At 48.5% G+C, this 18906-nt stretch overlaps 1 protein-coding gene across 1 annotated transcript; it reads left to right on the forward strand.

The window, feature by feature from the left end:
- The first annotated feature begins 1135 nt into the window (after window positions 1-1135).
- On the forward strand, window positions 1136-12774 carry Chct1 (CHD1 helical C-terminal domain containing 1). The gene is made up of 6 exons (XM_055620632.1): window positions 1136-1186; window positions 2518-2598; window positions 2847-3022; window positions 3681-3780; window positions 8081-8276; window positions 12689-12774. Exons 1-6 carry the CDS (start codon window positions 1136-1138, stop codon window positions 12772-12774), a joined length of 690 nt encoding a protein of 229 aa, XP_055476607.1.
- Window positions 12775-18906: the final 6132 nt, after the last annotated feature.

Below are 18906 nucleotides of genomic sequence, written 5' to 3' on the forward strand. Positions count from 1 at the left end.
TCCCTGAAGACATTCAAGAGGTCTTGGCGCTGGAATCTAGCGTTCCAGGGAAGGTAGGACTTGAGTAAACTGCAGCTACAACGGTCTTTGCACCGGGCAACTCGCTACGCTAGCAGCCGAAAGACACGAGGGGGCGCTGGTGCCCTGGTAGGGACGAAGCTGTCCTGTCTGAGCCCGGAACTTGTGCGCGCCCACCCCCTTAGGCCCACCCTTGCGGCTCCAGACGCTGCTGACAGTGTTTGCTCTAGCCGTCCGGGACCCCCGGGCAGACAGGAGGAGGGAGAAGCCAGAGCTCTCGTCTTGTCTCGTAATCCGACCGTAAGCCTTGCACCTGTTTCAGTGGCCACTGACCTAAGGCAAGTGATAGGACCTCAGCTACCCAGACTCATTATGAAACAGGGCCGCTCCTTGACACCTACCCCCAGGAAGGTTTTGGTGAGAATTAATGGAATACACGCTGGCTGGTACTTCTGTAAATACCCTTAAAGCAAGCCAACCATCCCTCAGCATAATCAGTGTATTAACTTAGTGGCTACGGGGGCTAGCAGGAGAGATTTATTATACTCCATTCTCTCTCTCAGCAACCTCTTAGTCCTTTATTCTGGAAAGGTCTATTACAACTCCACTGCCCACCAACACACACACGCGCGCGCGCACACACACACACACACACACACACACACACACGCACACAATCAAAAGTTTCCGGTGTGACTTGCGGAGGCACGAGTGGTTTCCATCCACTTCAAATGTACCTCAAACATTTTACCAGGGTTTAAAATCAACAGCGTCTGGTCGGAGGTGTCCAGCCCCGATCGGCTGTGAGCGCTGACGGTGGGGGGGGGGGGGGGAGATATGTGGAGCGGGGCTGGGTACCCACCATACCTGGCTCACTTACTCAATTACCCAGTCCAGTTTCCAGCTGAAGGGGATGGACGGCAGCCACCCTGAAGCATGAGCGGACAGGAGAGTGGGGGGCCTGAGCTCTGTGTTGGCAGTTGCCATGGTTTTGCTCCGAGTTCTGGAGCCAACCTGCCCACTACCTGGAGGCACCCAGGTCACAGAAGCAGTAGGTTAGAAGCCTGTGGAGGACCTGAGGAGTGCTAGCCTGGAGCCTGCCAGCCCAGCTGTTGAGATGGAAGCCATAGATGGGCAAGGGGGTGAAGGAGACAAGCCACTAGAGAAGGTGAAGTGAGGCTTGGAAGTAAGGGAGCCAGGGAGGGGCTGGATTTAGAGAACCGTGAACGTGAAATTCAAGGAAGGAGACCAGAAGAGAAAGTGGTGGGATGTATGAGCTGGCAAGAGCCCAAAGAACAGGAGGACGTAATTCCTCCATCAGTTGGGCTAGAGGGTAGCTCAGTAGCAGAGAGCTTGCCCTAGTCCTGGGTTTGATTCCCAAGAACCAAAAAGTTGGGGATAAGTAGTAAACATGTTTATCAAAGATGAGTCTCTGGCAAGATGGTGAGAAGTTCCGTTTTATTGCTAACCCATGCCTATGTGAGTGTACAAATGTGTTACGGTCTGTGGACAGTTATGTGGCTGTGTTTACGGAGTTAGCCAGAGTCCCCACTGTCTGTAGTTGTCCCTTCTTTACCTTTCCCCAGCGTCCCCTCAGAGTGATCTGAATGCAGATCTTCCTCTCCTGAACACAAATGGCAAGTAATCCAGTTGTCCACAGGGGCTTTGACGATGTGAGGTGCAAACCCGACCCTGCTGGCACCTTCAATCCCAGCACTCAGGAGGCAGGGTCCATCGGATCTCTGCGAGTTTGGGGCCAGCGTGGTCTACAGAGCAATTTCTAGGTCAGCCAGGGCTGCACTGAGAAAGTCTATTTCAAAAAAACCAAAAATAATAAAAATTTTAAAAACCCAAAAAGCAAAGAAAGACAAGAATATGTGAGGTACAAACCCAGTGACACAGACTCATCCTGTGCTCTCTAAGTTTTAGGGGTATTTTACAGCTGCCTCGTCACCACTGATTTCCAGTTTTCTTTGCTCCACTTCTGTGTCACAAGAGTCCTGTTATCATCACCACCCTTCTTTACTGGGTACCCTTCAGTTAGTTGCATGACATAATGCTAAAATTTAGACATGCATAGACATGGGCCTGGGACCTCAGTAAGCACCAGGCCCATGAATAAATGAAAGAAAAAGTGATTGCTGCCCGACAAAGAGTCACAGAATTCTTTCAATGCCCCAGTGTTCTCGATTATAACCAGAGGTAATGATAGGTACCCTCACAGAATTCGTGGAAAAAGAAAATGAGTTAATATTTATTAGGAGCTTTGCAAAGTTTCCCAGGATAGCCAAGAATTATAAAAGAAATAGGTAAAATGTTCTAGGTTTTCTAAACAGGGGTTTTTAGAGATGGGCTTCTTTGCCCAGCCTCACTGACCTAGTGATGTTTTAAGAAAGATCACAGGGAGAATGGAGAGGAGCTTGGCTGTCATTTGCCAACATCTGCCCAGCACTGATCCTCAGACCTGAGCCCCTTGCTGACTGTGCCACCTCCTTCCAGGTGGGGAGCTCCAGCACCGTACCTGCCAGAGATGCTCTGGTCTGTCATGCCAAGGGCCTGAGCCAGGACACCTTCAAAATTGTAAGAGGCCATCCTGAAACCCCGTCCCTCTAGCCTGGGAGGCCTCAGGAGGCTTCTAACTCCGAGCCTACCACCTCATCTGTCACACTCAGGATGGAAGTGGGGTGGGAAACTCTTTGGAGCCTGTCACCACACAGCCCTCTGTGAGCCACTAAGGACCTCACTCAGGCCAATTTGCCAGACACTTGGGGTGTCCACCTGCCTTTCCTCCCCACCCTCAGCCCCCACCTTGCCTGTGACCTCCTCAGTGTAAAGAATACCTGAGGCCCCTGAAGAAGTTCCTGCGCAAGTTGAACCTGCCCAAGGACCTTCCGCAGAAGAAGCTGGTAAAGCGCATGAAGCAGAGCCTGGAGGCCCTCGGGGACCACATCAACACCTTTCTGCAGCACTACTGCCAAGCCTGGGAGATGAAGCACTGGAAGAAGTAGGCAGCCTCCTGTCCTAGCCCACCTCCATTCAAGATTACGCTCCAGCCAGGGCCCTCCAGCCCCGCAGAGGGCCAAGACCCTGGGAGACAGCGGGTGTGTAAGGAACAGGGCCCTCTCGTCATCAGGGCCACACTGACCGCACCTTGGCTGTGCACCTAGCAGACAAAGTCTTTCCCAAGGGCCTCCAGAGGCCTCTGCAGGTAACGCATGTTACCAAGCCCAGCCACCTGAGTTCTGTCCCTCCCACCCATACAGTGGAAGGAGAAATCCAATGCTGTTAGTTGTCCTCTGACCTCCTCACGGGCACTGTGGCAAGCACTCACACAGACAGTTACACACAGACACACAAAAACACAGACACACAGAGACAGACACACACACACACACACACACACACACACACACACACACACGTGCGCACTCACGTCTTTAAGCCTCTCTCTCCTGAGAAGAACTCTCTGGCCTCTAGGTGGACAGCTGCTGTGTACTGGTGCTTGATACCAGCACGTGACATTTCTGTCCTGGTCCCCACCTCCATCTCCTCACCCTGACACTGAGGAAGCACGGTGTACCTTCTGCTGGGTAGCTCCTGGTCACAGGATGGAGGGGGTAGAAAAGGCTCAGTCAGCCTCTCTGTCTGGTTTCTCTCTGCAGGATGCTCTGGCGATTTGTGTCCCTCTTCTCAGAACTGGAAGCCAAGCAGCTTCGCCGGCTCTACAAGTACACCAAAACCAACCAGACGGCCAAGTTCCTGGTGAGGCTTCTCAGAAAGCTCCTCTGAGGTCCAGCAGGAGTTCTTAGATCATGAGGGGAAGGCTGGGACTGTGACTGGCCTCTGACACCCCCACTCCCAACCCCCCCCTTCCAGGGCTCACTGCTGAGGAAGTACCACCTCTCATTATCTTCCCCTACCCTGGGCCCCGAGGGAGCTGACTAGGGCCACCAAGTTCATGACATTTATTCCTCTTCCATATCCACACCATGGTTTTAACATGGACAGGGACATCCTGAGCCATGGGTGAGAACAGCTGAGGCCAGCTTGGGGACATCTCCAGGGCCTGAAAGCAGAACTTGACCTAGCTCTGTCCTCACACAGTGGTTCAGATACCCTGATCTCTGGACATGTTTACTTCTTAAAATAAGTGAGAACTCTAAAAGACATGCTTATAGCTATTAATATTTACTCTACTAGAGATTATAGGTAAGGAAATTTTAACTATATTTACTAAAGTATTTAAAAATAGTATTTTTTGTTTTTGTTTTTTGAGGTTTCTCTGTGTAGCCTTGGCTGTCCTGGACTTGCTTTGTAGATCAGGCTGGCCTCAAATTCACAGCGATCCCCCTGCCTCTGCCTCCCCGAGTGCTGGGATCTCAGGCGTGTACCACTGCACCCCACTAAATAGGAGCTATTTTAAACATAAATATCCTGTGAAAAAAAGTAACTGCTTTCTGAAACAACGACAACAAATTCAGAAGAGCAGTAGTGTTTTCTGTTTTGCAGCTCTTTTTAGTACCTGACTCAAGGGAAGCAGCTGCCATCTCAGGTCTGCTTCTGTGGTCGGTGTGTTATGATATATTTATTGTCTTGGTTGAAACACACGCAAGTCCCAGCCTCATACAAATATGTATTTAGAAAATAGCAGATATTTTTCTTTGCTGTCATACCAAAAAAAATACAACTAGTAGTTTTTAAAAATTGTGCGGTGTATCTTGAACCATATTTATAAACTAAAAAATTGATGGGCTTGCCAGCCTGGTCTACAGAGCAAGTTCCAGAACAGACAAGGCTACCTAGAGAAACCCTGTCTCAAAAACAAAATCAATGGCTTTATTTACTTGTTTTTAGGACAAAGTCTCACTGGAACTTACTCTATCATAGGCTGGTATCAGATCCACAGGCTGCCTAACTCCTGAGTGCTAGGATTCAGGGACCGTGCTGCTGTGATCAGCTACAAAATAAAATTAGGGGACGGAGATATGGCTCAGAGGTTAAGAGCTCTGGCTGTTCTTCTAAAGGTCCTCAGTGCAATTCCCAGCAACTACATGGTGGCTCACAACCATCTATAATGTGACTTAGTGCCCTCTTCTGGTGTGCAGGCACACATGCAGGCAGAATACTGTGTAAATAATAAATAAACATTTTTTACAATTAAAAAAATAAAATTAATACTTAGCCCATGTCTTTAATCCCAGCTCTGAGAAGCAGAAACCAGCATATCTCTGTGATCTGTGAGTTTGAGGATACCCTGGGCTACATAATGAGGTCCAGGCTAGCCAACACTACATATACCATGTCTCAAAAAGCAATAGAATAATAATAATAATAACAATGATAAAAATAGCAATAATGGACTTAAAACCGCTTTAAAGGACAGTGAGTGGGAAGCTCGGGTCTGGCTCTCCCCACCCACACTTCCATGCTTCCCAAGCCATAGAGACTTTCTTTAGGCACATTTGTCAAGACTGGTAAAACAACATCAACAGAGTCTTACCAGAGAAGGCCCATCGTTTACATTAGGATTTAGGTTTTCTGTTGTATACATCTGATAGTTTCTATTTGATTTCTAAAACCTTTAAAATCAACATTAATTACACAAAGGGGCTTTGTTGCTTTGATCATATTCACTCTTCACACTGCCTTTTACACACACACACACACACACACACACACACACGCACGCACGCGCGCGCATACTGAACTTTTCCCAGTTAACTCCTTTCTGCTCTCATCTTTGTGTGTGTGGCCCAGCAAATTTAGTCAGGGTTGCTTATGGCAACATGGGTGAGGCTGATCTGCAGAGCATGGGCAACTTCTCATTTTGTTTTCTTATGGTTTGGTTTTGCAAGACAGGGTTTCTCTGCGTAGCCCTGGCTGCACTTTGTAGACCAGGCTGGCCTTGAACTCACAGAGATCCACCTGCCTCTGCTTCTCAGAGTGCTGGGATTACAGACATTTGCCACTCCACCCAGCCGAACATGGGCAACTTAGCAGTGACACACCACTGGAGAAAAATGTCCCTCCCTTTCTGGCAACCATTGACAGTTTATAGATCCTCACGGGTATAGGGCCTTGTGAGCTCTTCCCCTCTTTTGTCTTTTAAACAGGGTCTTGCTGTTAAGTCCAGGTTGCCCTTAAACTTACAACCCCTTGCCTCAACCTCCCGAGTGGTAGGGTTATAGGCATACACCACCACATCCACTAGTGTTAGGGGTTTTGATAAATGTGTGGTAAATGTCCCTACCGCTACCGTGTCCTTCAGAATAGGTACCCCCGTCATCTGTGAGCCACTCATCCCCTCTCTCCTTCCTTCCTGGGAGCCCTCAGGAAGCTGTTCCTTTCACTGAACTCACAGCTTTCCCTTCCCGGATCGTCCTGTGTCTGCAGCCATACGATACGCACTTTTTCAGAGATCTGCTGATGAGCTGGTCATGCTCTGCTTCAGTAGAATCCATTGGCCTATTTTTTTTTTTGCATGTTGATCAGATCTTACCTTTCTGAGAATTCAGAGGATATTTTGAGAGTCTCAGGTTCAAAACAAGAATCCTGCCGGGCATGGTGGTGCACGCCTTTAATCCCAGCACTTGGGGAGACAAAGGCAGGTGGATCTCTGTGAGTTCGAGGCCAGCCTGGTCTACAAAGTGAGTTTCAGGACAGCCAGAGCTACATGAAGAATCCCTAAACAAACAAACAAACAAACAAACAACAACAAAACCCACCCACACAAATAATAATAATCCTAAGTAATAGCAGTGAAAGTCGCCTTTGTGTCAAGGACTTTCTGTTCCTTCCTGTGAGCTTCACAAATAACTGTAACTAGCAATTAGAGTTATAACCCCCCCCCCCCAAAAAAAAAAGAGTTATAACCCATGATTTTTAAGGAAACATCCAAATACAGGGAGATGAGACGGTTGTGCCAGGGACACACAAGTGGGAAGACTGCCAGGAGCAGTCTGCCTGTATGAGTGCCTGCCCTAACCTGCTTTGTCAGCCCCCGCCCCCTGCATCTCTGCTGCTGCTCTTGAACATGAACACTTGGATCATTTTGTTAATCCTTTTTTTTTTTTTTTCTTTCCTCTTATTTATTTTGATCTTTACCGTACTGGAATTGAACTCAGGGCCTCACATAACTAGGCAAGCGCCCTATTACAGATTTACCTGCATAGCACCATCTTTTCTTTAAGGGAAGGGGCAGGGATCCTGCTGTGTTACCCAGGTTGACTGTCACTCCTGGGCTTGAGTGATCCTCCCGTCTCAGTAAGCTGCAACTACAGGCGTTTGACTTAGTGTCTGGCTCAAGTAGGTCCTTTTCTAAGTATAAGAAGTTGCCATTTGCCGGGCAGTGGTGGCACATGCCTTTGATCCCAGCACTTGGGAGGCAGAGACAGGTGAGTCTTTGAGTTCGAGGCCAGCTTGGTCTACAGAGTGAGTTCCGGGGCAGCCAGGGCTACACAGAGAAACCCTGTCTCAAAAACCACTACCACTATCACCACACACACACACACACACACACACACACACACACACACACACACACAAGTTGCCATTCTAGTGACTCCTGGATTTCTTGTATTTACTGACCAGAAAATACTTCAAAATATGCCTTCAGGTTATCAGTTTATTTTTTTAAGTTAGTATGAAAAAAAAAAAAAAAAAAGACAAGCACCACTGTCTCATTACAATCAAGCAAATAAGACACCATCACTCTCAAAAGAAACGGAAGGTATAACCTTAAAATGAAAGGAGACCTTGCTGGAGCGTGAGGGCAGCAGGACACTTGCTTGCATGAAGCCCTGGTTCCTGTCTGCAGCAGTGCACGCCTCTGACACCTGAACTATTTCCTTAGCGTGGAGAAACTTACCTAGAACACACAGGTGGCAGCCTGACTCACCCACACCCTCAGTTTTTCTGTGACTTTCACCCCATCCTTTTGGCTAGGCCAATGGGAGATGCCATAGCTTCTTAGCAGCTGGGGGGTAGGGCTGGGTGAGGCTGCCACCTAGAATTTAGGCCCATCTCTTCTCCTGTATCTCCTCAACCACGGACCCAATTTCAGGTCACACTCTGCCCGTTGGATGCGCCAGAGAGATCGTTGCTGTCCAGCCAGGAGGACAGTCTTCCCCGGCTCTGCAGTGCCTGGGGGTTGCATGGAAATATCAGCGGCATGAAGGAGAGGCTGTCCAAGATGCAGGCCCCCGGCGAAGCAGTCATCCTGCTGGAGGAACCCCGGTCCTTGCACCACTCCAGAGGAGGTGAGGCCCACTACCTGGGTGAGGGGCTGTGGACAAGTTTTCGGGTTTTTCTGGGGCAGGTACAGCCGCCCTCCCTCCCTCCCTTTCTACCATCTCTTCCTTCTGGCCTTTCCTTTCTTTTCCTTGGTCTCTTTTCTATTTTCAGCTTCTCCCAGATATATTCATTTATAGAATCTTTTAACTCTGTAGCTAAGTGTGGGGACAAACAAACAAACAAACAAACAAACAAACAAACAAAATACCAGTACCCAGAGGCCAGCATTGTTGGCATTTAGTGCAGTTCCTTCAGCGTCTGTCATCTCCCAGCAGAGGTCTCATAGTGTGTACGTTTTGAATCTTGTATTTTTTTTTTTTTTTTTTTTTAGTTAACTTTTTTGTAAAGGCCCTTTCTGATATGGCTAGAAACAGGGTGAAGACGGTTTCTGAGTGCTGAGAGTATGGACTCCCATGAAGTGTCTGGGTATCGGTGGCAGGATGACCACTCTGATGGGGTGGGACAAAGAGAAAATGGAAGGGCTCATCCTTCCAGGGAGATCGATGGCATGGGATGACTTTCCAAGCCTCTTTGGCCTCTGTGCTGACCAAAACATTCGATTCTCTGTAGAAGGGCTGTGGAGTTAGGTGGGGGAGGCTTTTCAACCAGAGGAGGCTAAAGGTAGGGACCTGGGAGGGCTCCTGCTGGACACAAGGCACAGAGAGACGCGGCATGCCTCTACCTCCACACTTCCAGACCTGGCTCTGGGCCACAGTTAGCTGTCCTTTCTCGGCTACTGTTGGGGAAGGCAAAGGCAAGCGTGGTAGCCCGGAGAACACAGAATGTAGTCCTAATGTGGACTCAGAGGCTCTCTTCTGAAGGTGTGAATGACTGTTGGCGCTCATGCAAGTTGGCCTCGGGCATCTCTTTCCCAATCACACCGGACACAGGAGCAGCTGTGAAAACAGAGCAGAGGCCGTAAGCCTGGGTCAGATAGCTAGTGAGGCACAGACACTGTCTCCGAGGGCCCGTGTCTGGCCTTGGTGCCTGCAGCTTAAACTGAGGAAATGAAGCAGGCAATGGGGCTTCAAAGAGTATAGGCCAGGCCATTGCTAAGGAGCTCATAGCCAAGCCCTGGGGGAGAGCGTGAGTTCTGTGCTCTGGAAGCCTGTATCTGGGCCAGGTGCTTTGTGTTTTGCTGTTGACATCTGCAGCATCCTGATGAGAGAGCTGGGTGTAATTGTCTCCCTTTGGAGAGGAGCTCTTCAAAGGCAGCAAAGGCCATGTCGATCAGATAAGCTGTGTGCAGGAGGTGGGGCTGGGTCAGGCTTTAAAGAAAGAAATGAGGCGGCTGAAGAAGGCAAAGGAGCGTGGGAAGTATGTGGAGAATGAGCAAACGGGCTAGGCCTGGCAGTGAGTGAAGCGAGTGCAGAGTGGAGTGAGGTGTAAGGCAGGGATACCAGGGGACAGCCTTGGCTGGTGGGCTGAGAAGCTGGAGAGCGAAGCGAGGGTGTCAGATGTGCTAAATAAGTTCCACATCCTTGAGCCACATCCCCGGCGTCTTCAAGCAAGTGTTAAAATAAGTAATGTCACTCATGGTGGCTTGCGCCTGTAACCCCAGCACTTTGGAGACTGAGTCAGGAGAACTGCTGTGATTTTGAACCATATAGTTTCCGGACCAGCCTGGGCCACAGTGTATGAGACCTTGTTAGAAAACAAATGGGGACTGACACCATGGCTCAGCGGGGGAAGATGTTGTAAGTAGGCCTGATGGACTGAATCTGGTCCCTGGGATCCACAGGAGGAGAGAGCTGATTCCCACAAAATCCTATGACGCCCACACATGCGTACCATGGGCCGTGTGCCCTCCCTATAAACAAGTGTAATTTTAAGAACTTAAAGTGATTTTTAAAACGTTATTTTTATTTATTTATTTGTTTGTTTATTTATTTATTTTTGAGGCAGGGTTTCATGTAGCCCAGGCTGGCTTCAAACTCACTATATAGTTAAGGATGACCTTGAACTCTGAGCCTACTGTTCCCACCTTCCAAGTGTTAGGATTACAGGCCACCTGATTTATGTGGCACTGGGGATCCAACCCAAGCTTCATGCATTCTTGGCATGGGGTCTGGTACTAGAACAAAGCACTGAGGTCTTTAAGGGTTGCTAAGGCTCAGGGCAGATATTTTTGTTTTTGTTTTTGTTTTGAGACAGGGCTTTTCTGTGTAGTCCTGGCTGTCCTGGGACTCACTCTGTAGACCAGGCTGTCCTCGAGCGCACAGAGATCTGCCTGCCTCTGCCTCCTGAGTGCTGGCATTAAAGGCATGCACCACCTTTGCCCAGCAAGCATGGATATTCTTACATACAACACTTGTGCCAAAGTCCAATATAGACAAGTCAGTCTTCACTGGGAATGACGGTTAGAAAGTTTGTGTGGCAGGATGGATGGCTAAAATATTGAGTTAGTGCCTTTTCTCTTCATGTCAGCCAGGCATCCACGCTTTGCAGTGCTTTGCATAGAGATTTCAAGCAGGCAAAATATCAGATGCAGCCTTTCTTGGTGGAAGTTTTGCCTTTGGTATCTTGTGGCACCAAACTTAAAAACAGCTCAGGTGGCAACTTTTATATTTGTATACTTTATCAAAACAGAATTTGAGTTAAATGCAAAAAAATTAAAAACAGAAAAATAAAAACAGGGAGATATAAACATCAGATTGTCATCGTCCACCATTGCACTATTAACAGTTTGTGCATATAAAATCACATCTATTTGAACAAAGCTGAGACTGTGCTGTCTATGTGATTTGATTTTAACTTGCCTCATGTTTGAGAAGGGGTGCTGCTATCACACGGGGGGGGGGGGAGCCATTGGTAGACATAGTTCCTCAGTTATTTTTCCAACCTTATTTTTTGGAGATAAGGGTCTCTCTCGGACTCTGCAGCTCACTGGCTGGCTAACGTGATTGAGTAAGCTCCAGGGATCCAGTTTTCCACCTCCCCATGATGGAACCACAGATTCGGGTGTCTCAACCAACTTTATGTGGCTGCCGGGGACCCAAATTAAGGCCTTATTCTTGCCTGGCAAGTGCTTTACCAACTGAGCCATCGCCCATCCCTGAACCTGCTTTTTATTTCTTTGCTATTTGTTCATGTTTATGTATGAGTACCTGCATGAGTTTGTATGCACCACATATGACCTGTGGAAGTCAAAAGAGGGCATCAGATCCCCTGTATAGTTACAGGCAGTTTTTGAGCCACCAAAGTGGGTGCTGAGAAACACACCCAGGTCATCTGGAAGAGCAGCCAGCACTTTTAAGCACTGAACTGTACTCCAGCCCTCTAAACTTGCTCTCCCCTCCCCTCCTTATGAATGGCATCAGCCTTTCCAGGCCATCATTTTCACTCTGTGGAACTGGGTAGCCCATATTCAAGTTTCAGAGGAGACTGCTGCACTGGCTGCTCACAGCCAGTGTTCTAGCTGGTTCCATCTCAGCCTGACAAACTTGCTGCCTTTTTATCTGATCCGTTGGCAGAGACCAAGCTGTCGACAGGATTTCCCATTTTTAGCTTTTTTTTAAAAAGAATGTTTTTATTTTATGTGCATTGGTGTTTTGCATATATACATGCATATACAGCATGTATGTCTGTGTGAGGGTGTCAGATCTGCTGGAGCTGGGGTTACAGACAGTTGTGAGCTGCCGTGTGGGTGCTGGGAATTGAGCGCAGGTCCTCTGGAAAAGCTGCCAGTGCTGTTACCACTGAGCCGCCTCTCCAGCCCCCTTTTGGCATTTTTAAAAACTTATTTCCTTATCTATAAACAGACTTTTTCTCTCTCTGTCTGTCTCTCAGTGGTAGAATGCTTGTAACATAAGTGAGGATATGGATTCAATCCTCAGTAACACATACATACTCTCTCTCTCTCTCTGTCTCTCTCGGCTGGTGAATATGTTAGAGGTTAGAGATGTGGGACCCCTACCCATTGCTGCATGAGGAAAGCACATAACGCTGGTGGGCCCATCGTTCGTGGTCTCCCGGTACAGAGTCTACCCCTGCAGTGACTGACACGGTGTTTCTTTGGCACCGTGTTCATAAATTATTTATTGATTAAAACTTGGCAGTGTTGTTTGTCAATGGACTTGTGTTTCAAAGCACTTGGAGTTAGTTGTGAGAATGGAGAGGGTTGTAGGGAATTCAAGCAGACGTGGGCTTGGTCCTGGCTGTGACTCTGGCTTACTATAAAGCTTCAGACATGTCACATGCTTGCTCTCTGCTTGGCCAAGCATCCTCGCTGTGGACTGGGGGCGATGTTATCTCTCTACCTCACAGGTTTCCGAGAAAAGTAAGAGTGAGGGACAGATTGTATTACTCTATTCATGTTACTGAGGGTTTTTAATAGTTGTGGTGTCATTGGGACCCTCTCTAACTTCTGTTCTTTCAGATTCTTTGAGGAAATTTCCTCAAACACCAAAACTGAAGAAAAAGAGGATTAAGGAAAGCCCAGAAACTCCCAAGAGCTACCCATGAGAAGCCCCATAGGGATGGATGTGGTTCTCCCTGGCACCCTGAGCTCTTGCATGTATGCTCTGGGAAGGAGGGGGTTGAAGAGGGTAAAGAAAGTTTATCAAAGGGATGCTTAGTTTTAAATTATAAATAAATGGGTTGGGAAATAATTCTTCAGACCATTCTTTTTCACTTGGCTGAACTTCATTCATTTTTTATTTGCTTAAAAATATTTGAAGATGGGTTTGCTGATTTCACCTTTAATCTCAGCACTTGGGAATCGGAGGCAGTTGGATCTCTGTGTATTTAAGGCCAGCCTGGTCTACATAGGTCCACATACAGAGTTCCAGACCAGCTAACGCTACACAATAAAACCCTGCCTCAAAAAAGAAATGTTTAGAACTACTTCCTAAGTGTCAGACAGCCAGCTATGCAAAATAAATAGTTGTGCTTGCATTTGTGGAGGTCCATCAGAGACCAATGGGAAAAGAACAAAGGAGTTTATGGATGTTAGCCGCAGGAAAGTACAGGATGGACAACTGACTGTATGGGGCCAGTCAGTGAGAAGTCTGGCAGCCTCCGAATCACCTAGACTTCATCTTATGGTAAGCTTGGGGCAGGTGGTGGCAAAGGAGAGATACAATGGAATGAACTGATGCCACCTGGATATTGGGGAGATTTCCCGGTGTCTGTGAGTCAAGTATATGGAAGCAGAAGCATTCGGATCTTTGTGAGTTCAAGGCCAGCCTGGTCTACAGAGTTGAGTTCCAGGACAGCTCCCTACACACAGAGAAACCTGTCTCGAAAAACCAAAAACCAACCAACCAAACAAAAACCAAAACTTTGTTTTATTTATTTATTCATTTATTTATTGTTTGTGCGCTCCTGCCACAGAGTGCTTGTGGGAGTAGAGGACCTCACGGGGGAGGGGGGTGAGTGTGAGGGGGGTGGGTGGGTGGTCAGTTCTTTTCTTCCACACGGAGTGGGTCCAGGATGGAGCTCAGGCTGTCAGGCACAATGGAGAGCCTTTTTACCTGCTGAGCCATCTCGCCAGTCCTTTTTTTATTTCGTAGTGCTGGACATCAAAACCGGGACCTTGTTCATTCCAGGCAGCCTGAACCAGACCCTCAGCAGCCGGCTGATGGCTTTTGGTGATGATAGTGAGAGGCAAGAAAGGAAAGGAGGAAGCTACAAAAATAAAAAAAGACCCGTCCTACCAGCTACAGAAACCAGTTAGGTGGTGACTCCAATAAGGAAAGTAGGCTCAGTGTGTGTGTGTGTGTGTGTGTGTGTGTGTGTGTGTGTGTGTGTGTGGCATGTGGAATCCTCTAGAGCTGGAGTTACCCACGTCTTCCTCCGGAAGAGCAAGAAGCACACTTAACCCTGCTAGCCTTCTCTCCAGCCCACAAGACCCAGTGATTTTGTTTTATGAGACAGGGTTTTTCTGTGTAGCCCTCGATGTCTTGAAACTCTCTCTATAGATCAGGTTGGCCTCGAACTCACAGAGATCCTCCTGCACCACCAGCGCCAGCACCACCACCAGCTCTCTGTCTTTTTTGCAAACACAAGCGTCCTTTGGGAACCAGGGTAAATGTGTGAGCCTTTTGTCCCTCACACCCTTCACTTTTTACTTAGAGGTGAATTTCCGCACAGAACTAACAGTGAAAAGAGCGCCAGTCTAGAGGAGGCGCCGAGGGAAGCAGGAAAGGGGACACCTGGTGCGGGCACCCCCTGAAAGACTCCCGCTCGGGGAGACCCCGCTTCCCAAGGAACAGCGAGACCAGCCTTCAGATGCAAGCCGCAAGAGGTTTATTTCGATACACAGGTACCCGGGGCGACAAAGCCTTTCGGAAGACTTGCGCGCCTCTCGGTTGGGGTGACGGGTTTTTATAGGGCTCGGGAGCAAGAAGCGCGATTACAGAAGCGAGAAGCATAGTTACAGGGATCTGATTGGGCGGTTTGAACAAAGCCATAGTTAGGTCACGTACCCGGAACAGGGAAGGCGGGAAGGCAGATGTGAGCTGAGTCACGTACCGGGTTCTTATCTTGGGTGCCCAGAGTGTTTCAGGCGCCCAACCGCAGATATCCTGCTGTTGGGCATCTGTCCCGCCTTGCCTCTGACCCTGCACTGCTCCAGTCTTGCAAAATAGTGTTGCCAGCATTATGCTAGGGCTTTATTCTTTCACACCCCCCCCCCCTTTTCCTTTTACCCAGCGCTTCCCGGAAGCCCAAGAAGGGACTGTGTGTGTGTGTGGGGGGGGGGGGGGTACCCGGCCGGTCCACACCGACTTCGACAAAGCAGGACTTGGGAGCGAGGGGCGGCAGGCTGGGAAGGGCGTGATGTGGAGGGGCTCCCAGCAAGCGTGCTGGTCACCGTCTGTGGGGCAGCACCGCCGTCTGCATACATCTACATACATCTACATACAGGGCCGGTGGGGGCACCGCCGCCCTCCAACCAGGCCAGAAGCAGCCCGGGCGAGGAGGGTGGGGAGCTCTCCCCGTGGGCAGACGGCGAGGCCGGCTTCGGCGCGCTCTTCACTCTTTCCTCAAACTCGGCGCGGCCTTCCGGGCTGGGACGGCTGCGCCTGGAGGCGCAAAGCTCCGCGATGGGGAGGTGAGGCAGCCTGCGCGACATTATTCCCCTGTCTCCAGGGAGAGACGCTGAATAATGAAAGCGGGGCCCGCGCCACCGGCGGACCCTGTGAGGCCCCGTCCCAGCCTCCGCGCTCTAGGCCTTGCTCTCCGCGAAGCCGTCGCGCACGTCGCCGTGACGGAACACGTGCGGCCATGAACTCACAAACAGGGAGGTTTCAACATCCTTAAATCATGTTTCCAGCCCGACTGGCCCCGCACGTGGCGGCCCTCGGTGACACTTTACCTCCTGCCCTGGGCCAGCCTTATTTTCACGGCGTGCAAATAACTGGCAGGCAGACGTTTTGCTTGCTTGTTTGTTTGTTAAGGGTACGAATGTTTTGCCAGCAGGAACGTAAGCCCAGGTCATGTGTACCCGGCGCCCTCCGAGGCCAGAAGATGGCGCCAAATCCCCGGGAATGGACAGTCTTAGGCCTCGTGGGGATGTAGACTGCGATGTGGAGGACGACGGGAACTAAATCCGGGTCTTCTGCAAGGGCAGCAAGTGCTCTTCACTGCCAAGCCACTTCTCCGGGCTCCAGCGCGTTATTCCTGGGGTTGTCGGCTAACGTGCTTCCACCCAAAGTATGACCTTGGAGTGGTGAGAGGTGGTGCTGCAGACCCCAGCAAGTAGCTAGGGAGACTGCGTGGAGGAGGCGTTAGCTGTTAACATCCTGTGTTGCCCTGAGCTCTCCTGGTAAAGCTAATCCTAGGGAAAAACAAAACACAAACGAACGAACAAACAAAAAAGAAAATAGCCTTACCAGTGGCCAGGCAGCAGGCCTCAAGAAGGGATCTTCCAGAGAGGAGGTCTTCTCTCTGAAAATGTTTTTGGGTGGGTGAGATTTGGTTTACCCGCTCGGCCCAGCCCTTAACCCTCTGGCTCAAGTTGTCCTGCTGCTTTAGCCTTCCAAGTAGACGGAACCGCAACCATAGGGCCTTCAACAGCTTAAGTTTGAACCTGAACTTCTGATCCTCCTGCCCCCACCTCCCAAGTTCCGGGTTTTACAGGTGTTGCCATCACGCCTAGTTTACACTAGCGATGGGAATCACGGCTTCGGGAATGCTAGGCATGCGCTCTGTCTTCCAGCTGAGCCGCATCTCCAGCTCCTCCCCAAAGCTTTGAATGGAAAAGGCCCCTAACCAGAAATGTCCCCCGCCCATCACTGCCCAGCCTGCTCTGACCTTAGCCGCCCCCAGGGTTCCTCCACAATCTCCACAGCAACACTGCCCCGGCAGCCAGGGAAGCAGACTTCAGGGCTGGCTCAGCTAAGTCAAGGCTTACACACACACACACACACACACACACACACACCCCTCAGCATCGCTCTTTCAGCTCTTAGTATCCTCCTCCTCTCTTGTTGTGGATGTAAACATTTCCCCTTTGTTTTAATAGCTAAATTATAAGTCTTTTGTTTGTGTGGATTTTAATGGGGTTGAAAGCATTTCAGCACTTAAAGGTCTCTCGCATTTTCTCCTGGCATTGCAGGGTCAGTGTTCACGCTAAAACTCTGGCCTGCCTAAGCTTGTTTGGATTCACGTGCACTAGAAATCCAGTATGTGTGCTTTTCAATTGGCCGAACACTTGTTCCTGGGTGTGTGTGAGTGTATTTACAGTAGCACTCAGGGAAAAGCCATTTCATTGTTTCCCCACCGTGATAGGGTTTCTCTTTGTAGCCTTAGCTGTCCTGAACTGGCTTTGTAAAACAGGCTGACCTTAAACTGACTGAGATCTGCCTCCCTGTATTTGGGCCACCACACTCCGCTTCGAAGCCAGTTTTGTGTTTTTAAAGATTATTTAGACAACATTTTGCCTGCATGTATGCCTTCCACCAGCAGAGGGCACCAGATCTCACTATAGACGGTTGTGAGCCACCATGTGGTTGCTGGGATTTGACCTCCAGACCTCTGGAAGAGCAGCCAGGGTTCTTAACCTCTGAGACATCTGTTTTTAAAAAATGACCATTTTAGATGTAGCTCTTCTAGATCAAATTCCTGATTTACTTGGGTCTATTTCCTGAAATTTCTGTTCTATTTTGTGAATTCATTTTGTATGTCAGGTTGAAATTTATTGAGTGAGCAGAAACCATTACAACAAAATTTGATGTAACAGACTTGAAAAGGAACTGGTTTCTGTTGTTGTAGTTGTTTTACATTTATTTATTTTGTGTGTGTAGCTCTGGCCTGGCCTGAGAATTACTATGTAGCCCAAACTGGCATAGCCACCCTGCCTCTGTTCCTCGAATATGTGGATTAGAGTGAACCCCTGCTCCTGGTCTTCATGGTTATTCTTGCAAATATATCATATGAGTCAAATGCCAGGCAAGTTTTAAGAGAAACTTTTTTGAAACTTTACGTATGTATGTATGTATGTTCTGTGTGCTCACACTTACAAAGGCATGCTTGTGGAAGTCAGAGGATGATTTGCGGGGATTGTACCCATGTCATCAGGCTTGGTGACAAGCGTCTATGCCCACTAAACCATCTCTGCCAGTCCTGCCTAGGCAGGTTGAAAGCATTTTTTAAAAAATTCTAAATGTACGTAAAATTATCCTGCCTTTCATGTGCTGCATCTGAACCCTTTTTTATTGTAATTGTTCACATTTTTTTGTGCAACCAATCTTCAGAACTTCCTCATTGTGTAAAATGGAAACCATACCCATTAAGCAACCATACCCATTTTCCTTTCCCCACAGCTTCTGACAAATCTTCATCCTTTTAGCTTCTGTGAATATTACACTAAAATCATATAGTAATTTTATTTGGCTTTGTTGTTGTTTCAAGCAAGGTTCCATGTAGCTTAGACTGGCTTCCAGACTCAATATTTAGCCAAGGATGATCATGAGCTGGTCCTCATGCTTCTGATTCTCAAGTGCTGGGAATACAAGTGTGTAAAACCATGGTCAGCTCTGTCTTAGCATATCAAGGTCCAGCCACATTATCGTACTGTCATCATTTCCTTCATGTGCTGTGGTGTATGTTAGTCAGAGGACAACTTGAGGGAGCCATTTCTCTTTGACCAGATGAGCTGAAGTTGAAACTTGATTTGTCTTGGTCACATTTTCCTTTATAAAGACTGGGTTTCATTTTAAGGATGCCACATTTTTATAGCAGCTGCTGTTTGGCGCCTTTTTACCTTTGACTGTTAATGTTGCTATAGACATGGATGTACAGATGGATTGAAATCCTTCCGGCAGAATTGCTGGATCACATAGCAAATATAGTTAATTTTTTTTTTTTTTTTACTTTTTTTTAAATTTTATTTTTCTTATTAGTTACATTTAAACTGTGTAGCCCAGGCTGGCCTCGAACTCGTGATCCTCCTGCCTCTGCCTCCTTCAGCAAGTCCTACCGGTGTGCGCCACCACAACTGGCTAAAGTTTGAGGATCCTCCATATTGTTTCCCATAGAACCTACCATTTCACGTTTCCACAACAGCACATGAGGACCCAATTCCTCCACATCCTCACCACACTTGTTCTGAAACAGTTATCCTAGCAGATATTAGAGTTCACTTCCGGGTGG

Source organism: Psammomys obesus, unplaced genomic scaffold (genome assembly GCF_907164565.1).
Source record: "Psammomys obesus unplaced genomic scaffold, mPsaObe1.curated_primary_1811, whole genome shotgun sequence".
NCBI lineage: Eukaryota > Metazoa > Chordata > Mammalia > Rodentia > Muridae > Psammomys > Psammomys obesus.

Excerpts from the sequence above, each read along its gene's own strand:
- Chct1 (XM_055620632.1), top strand. The coding sequence starts at position 1,136 with ATGGAAGCCATAGATGGGCAAGGGGGTGAAGGAGACAAGCCACTAGAG. Across the intron at positions 2,599-2,846 it reads GCCAGGACACCTTCAAAATT|TGTAAAGAATACCTGAGGCC; the intron begins GTAAGAGGCCAT and ends TGACCTCCTCAG. Across the intron at positions 3,781-8,080 it reads ACCAGACGGCCAAGTTCCTG|GTCACACTCTGCCCGTTGGA; the intron begins GTGAGGCTTCTC and ends ACCCAATTTCAG.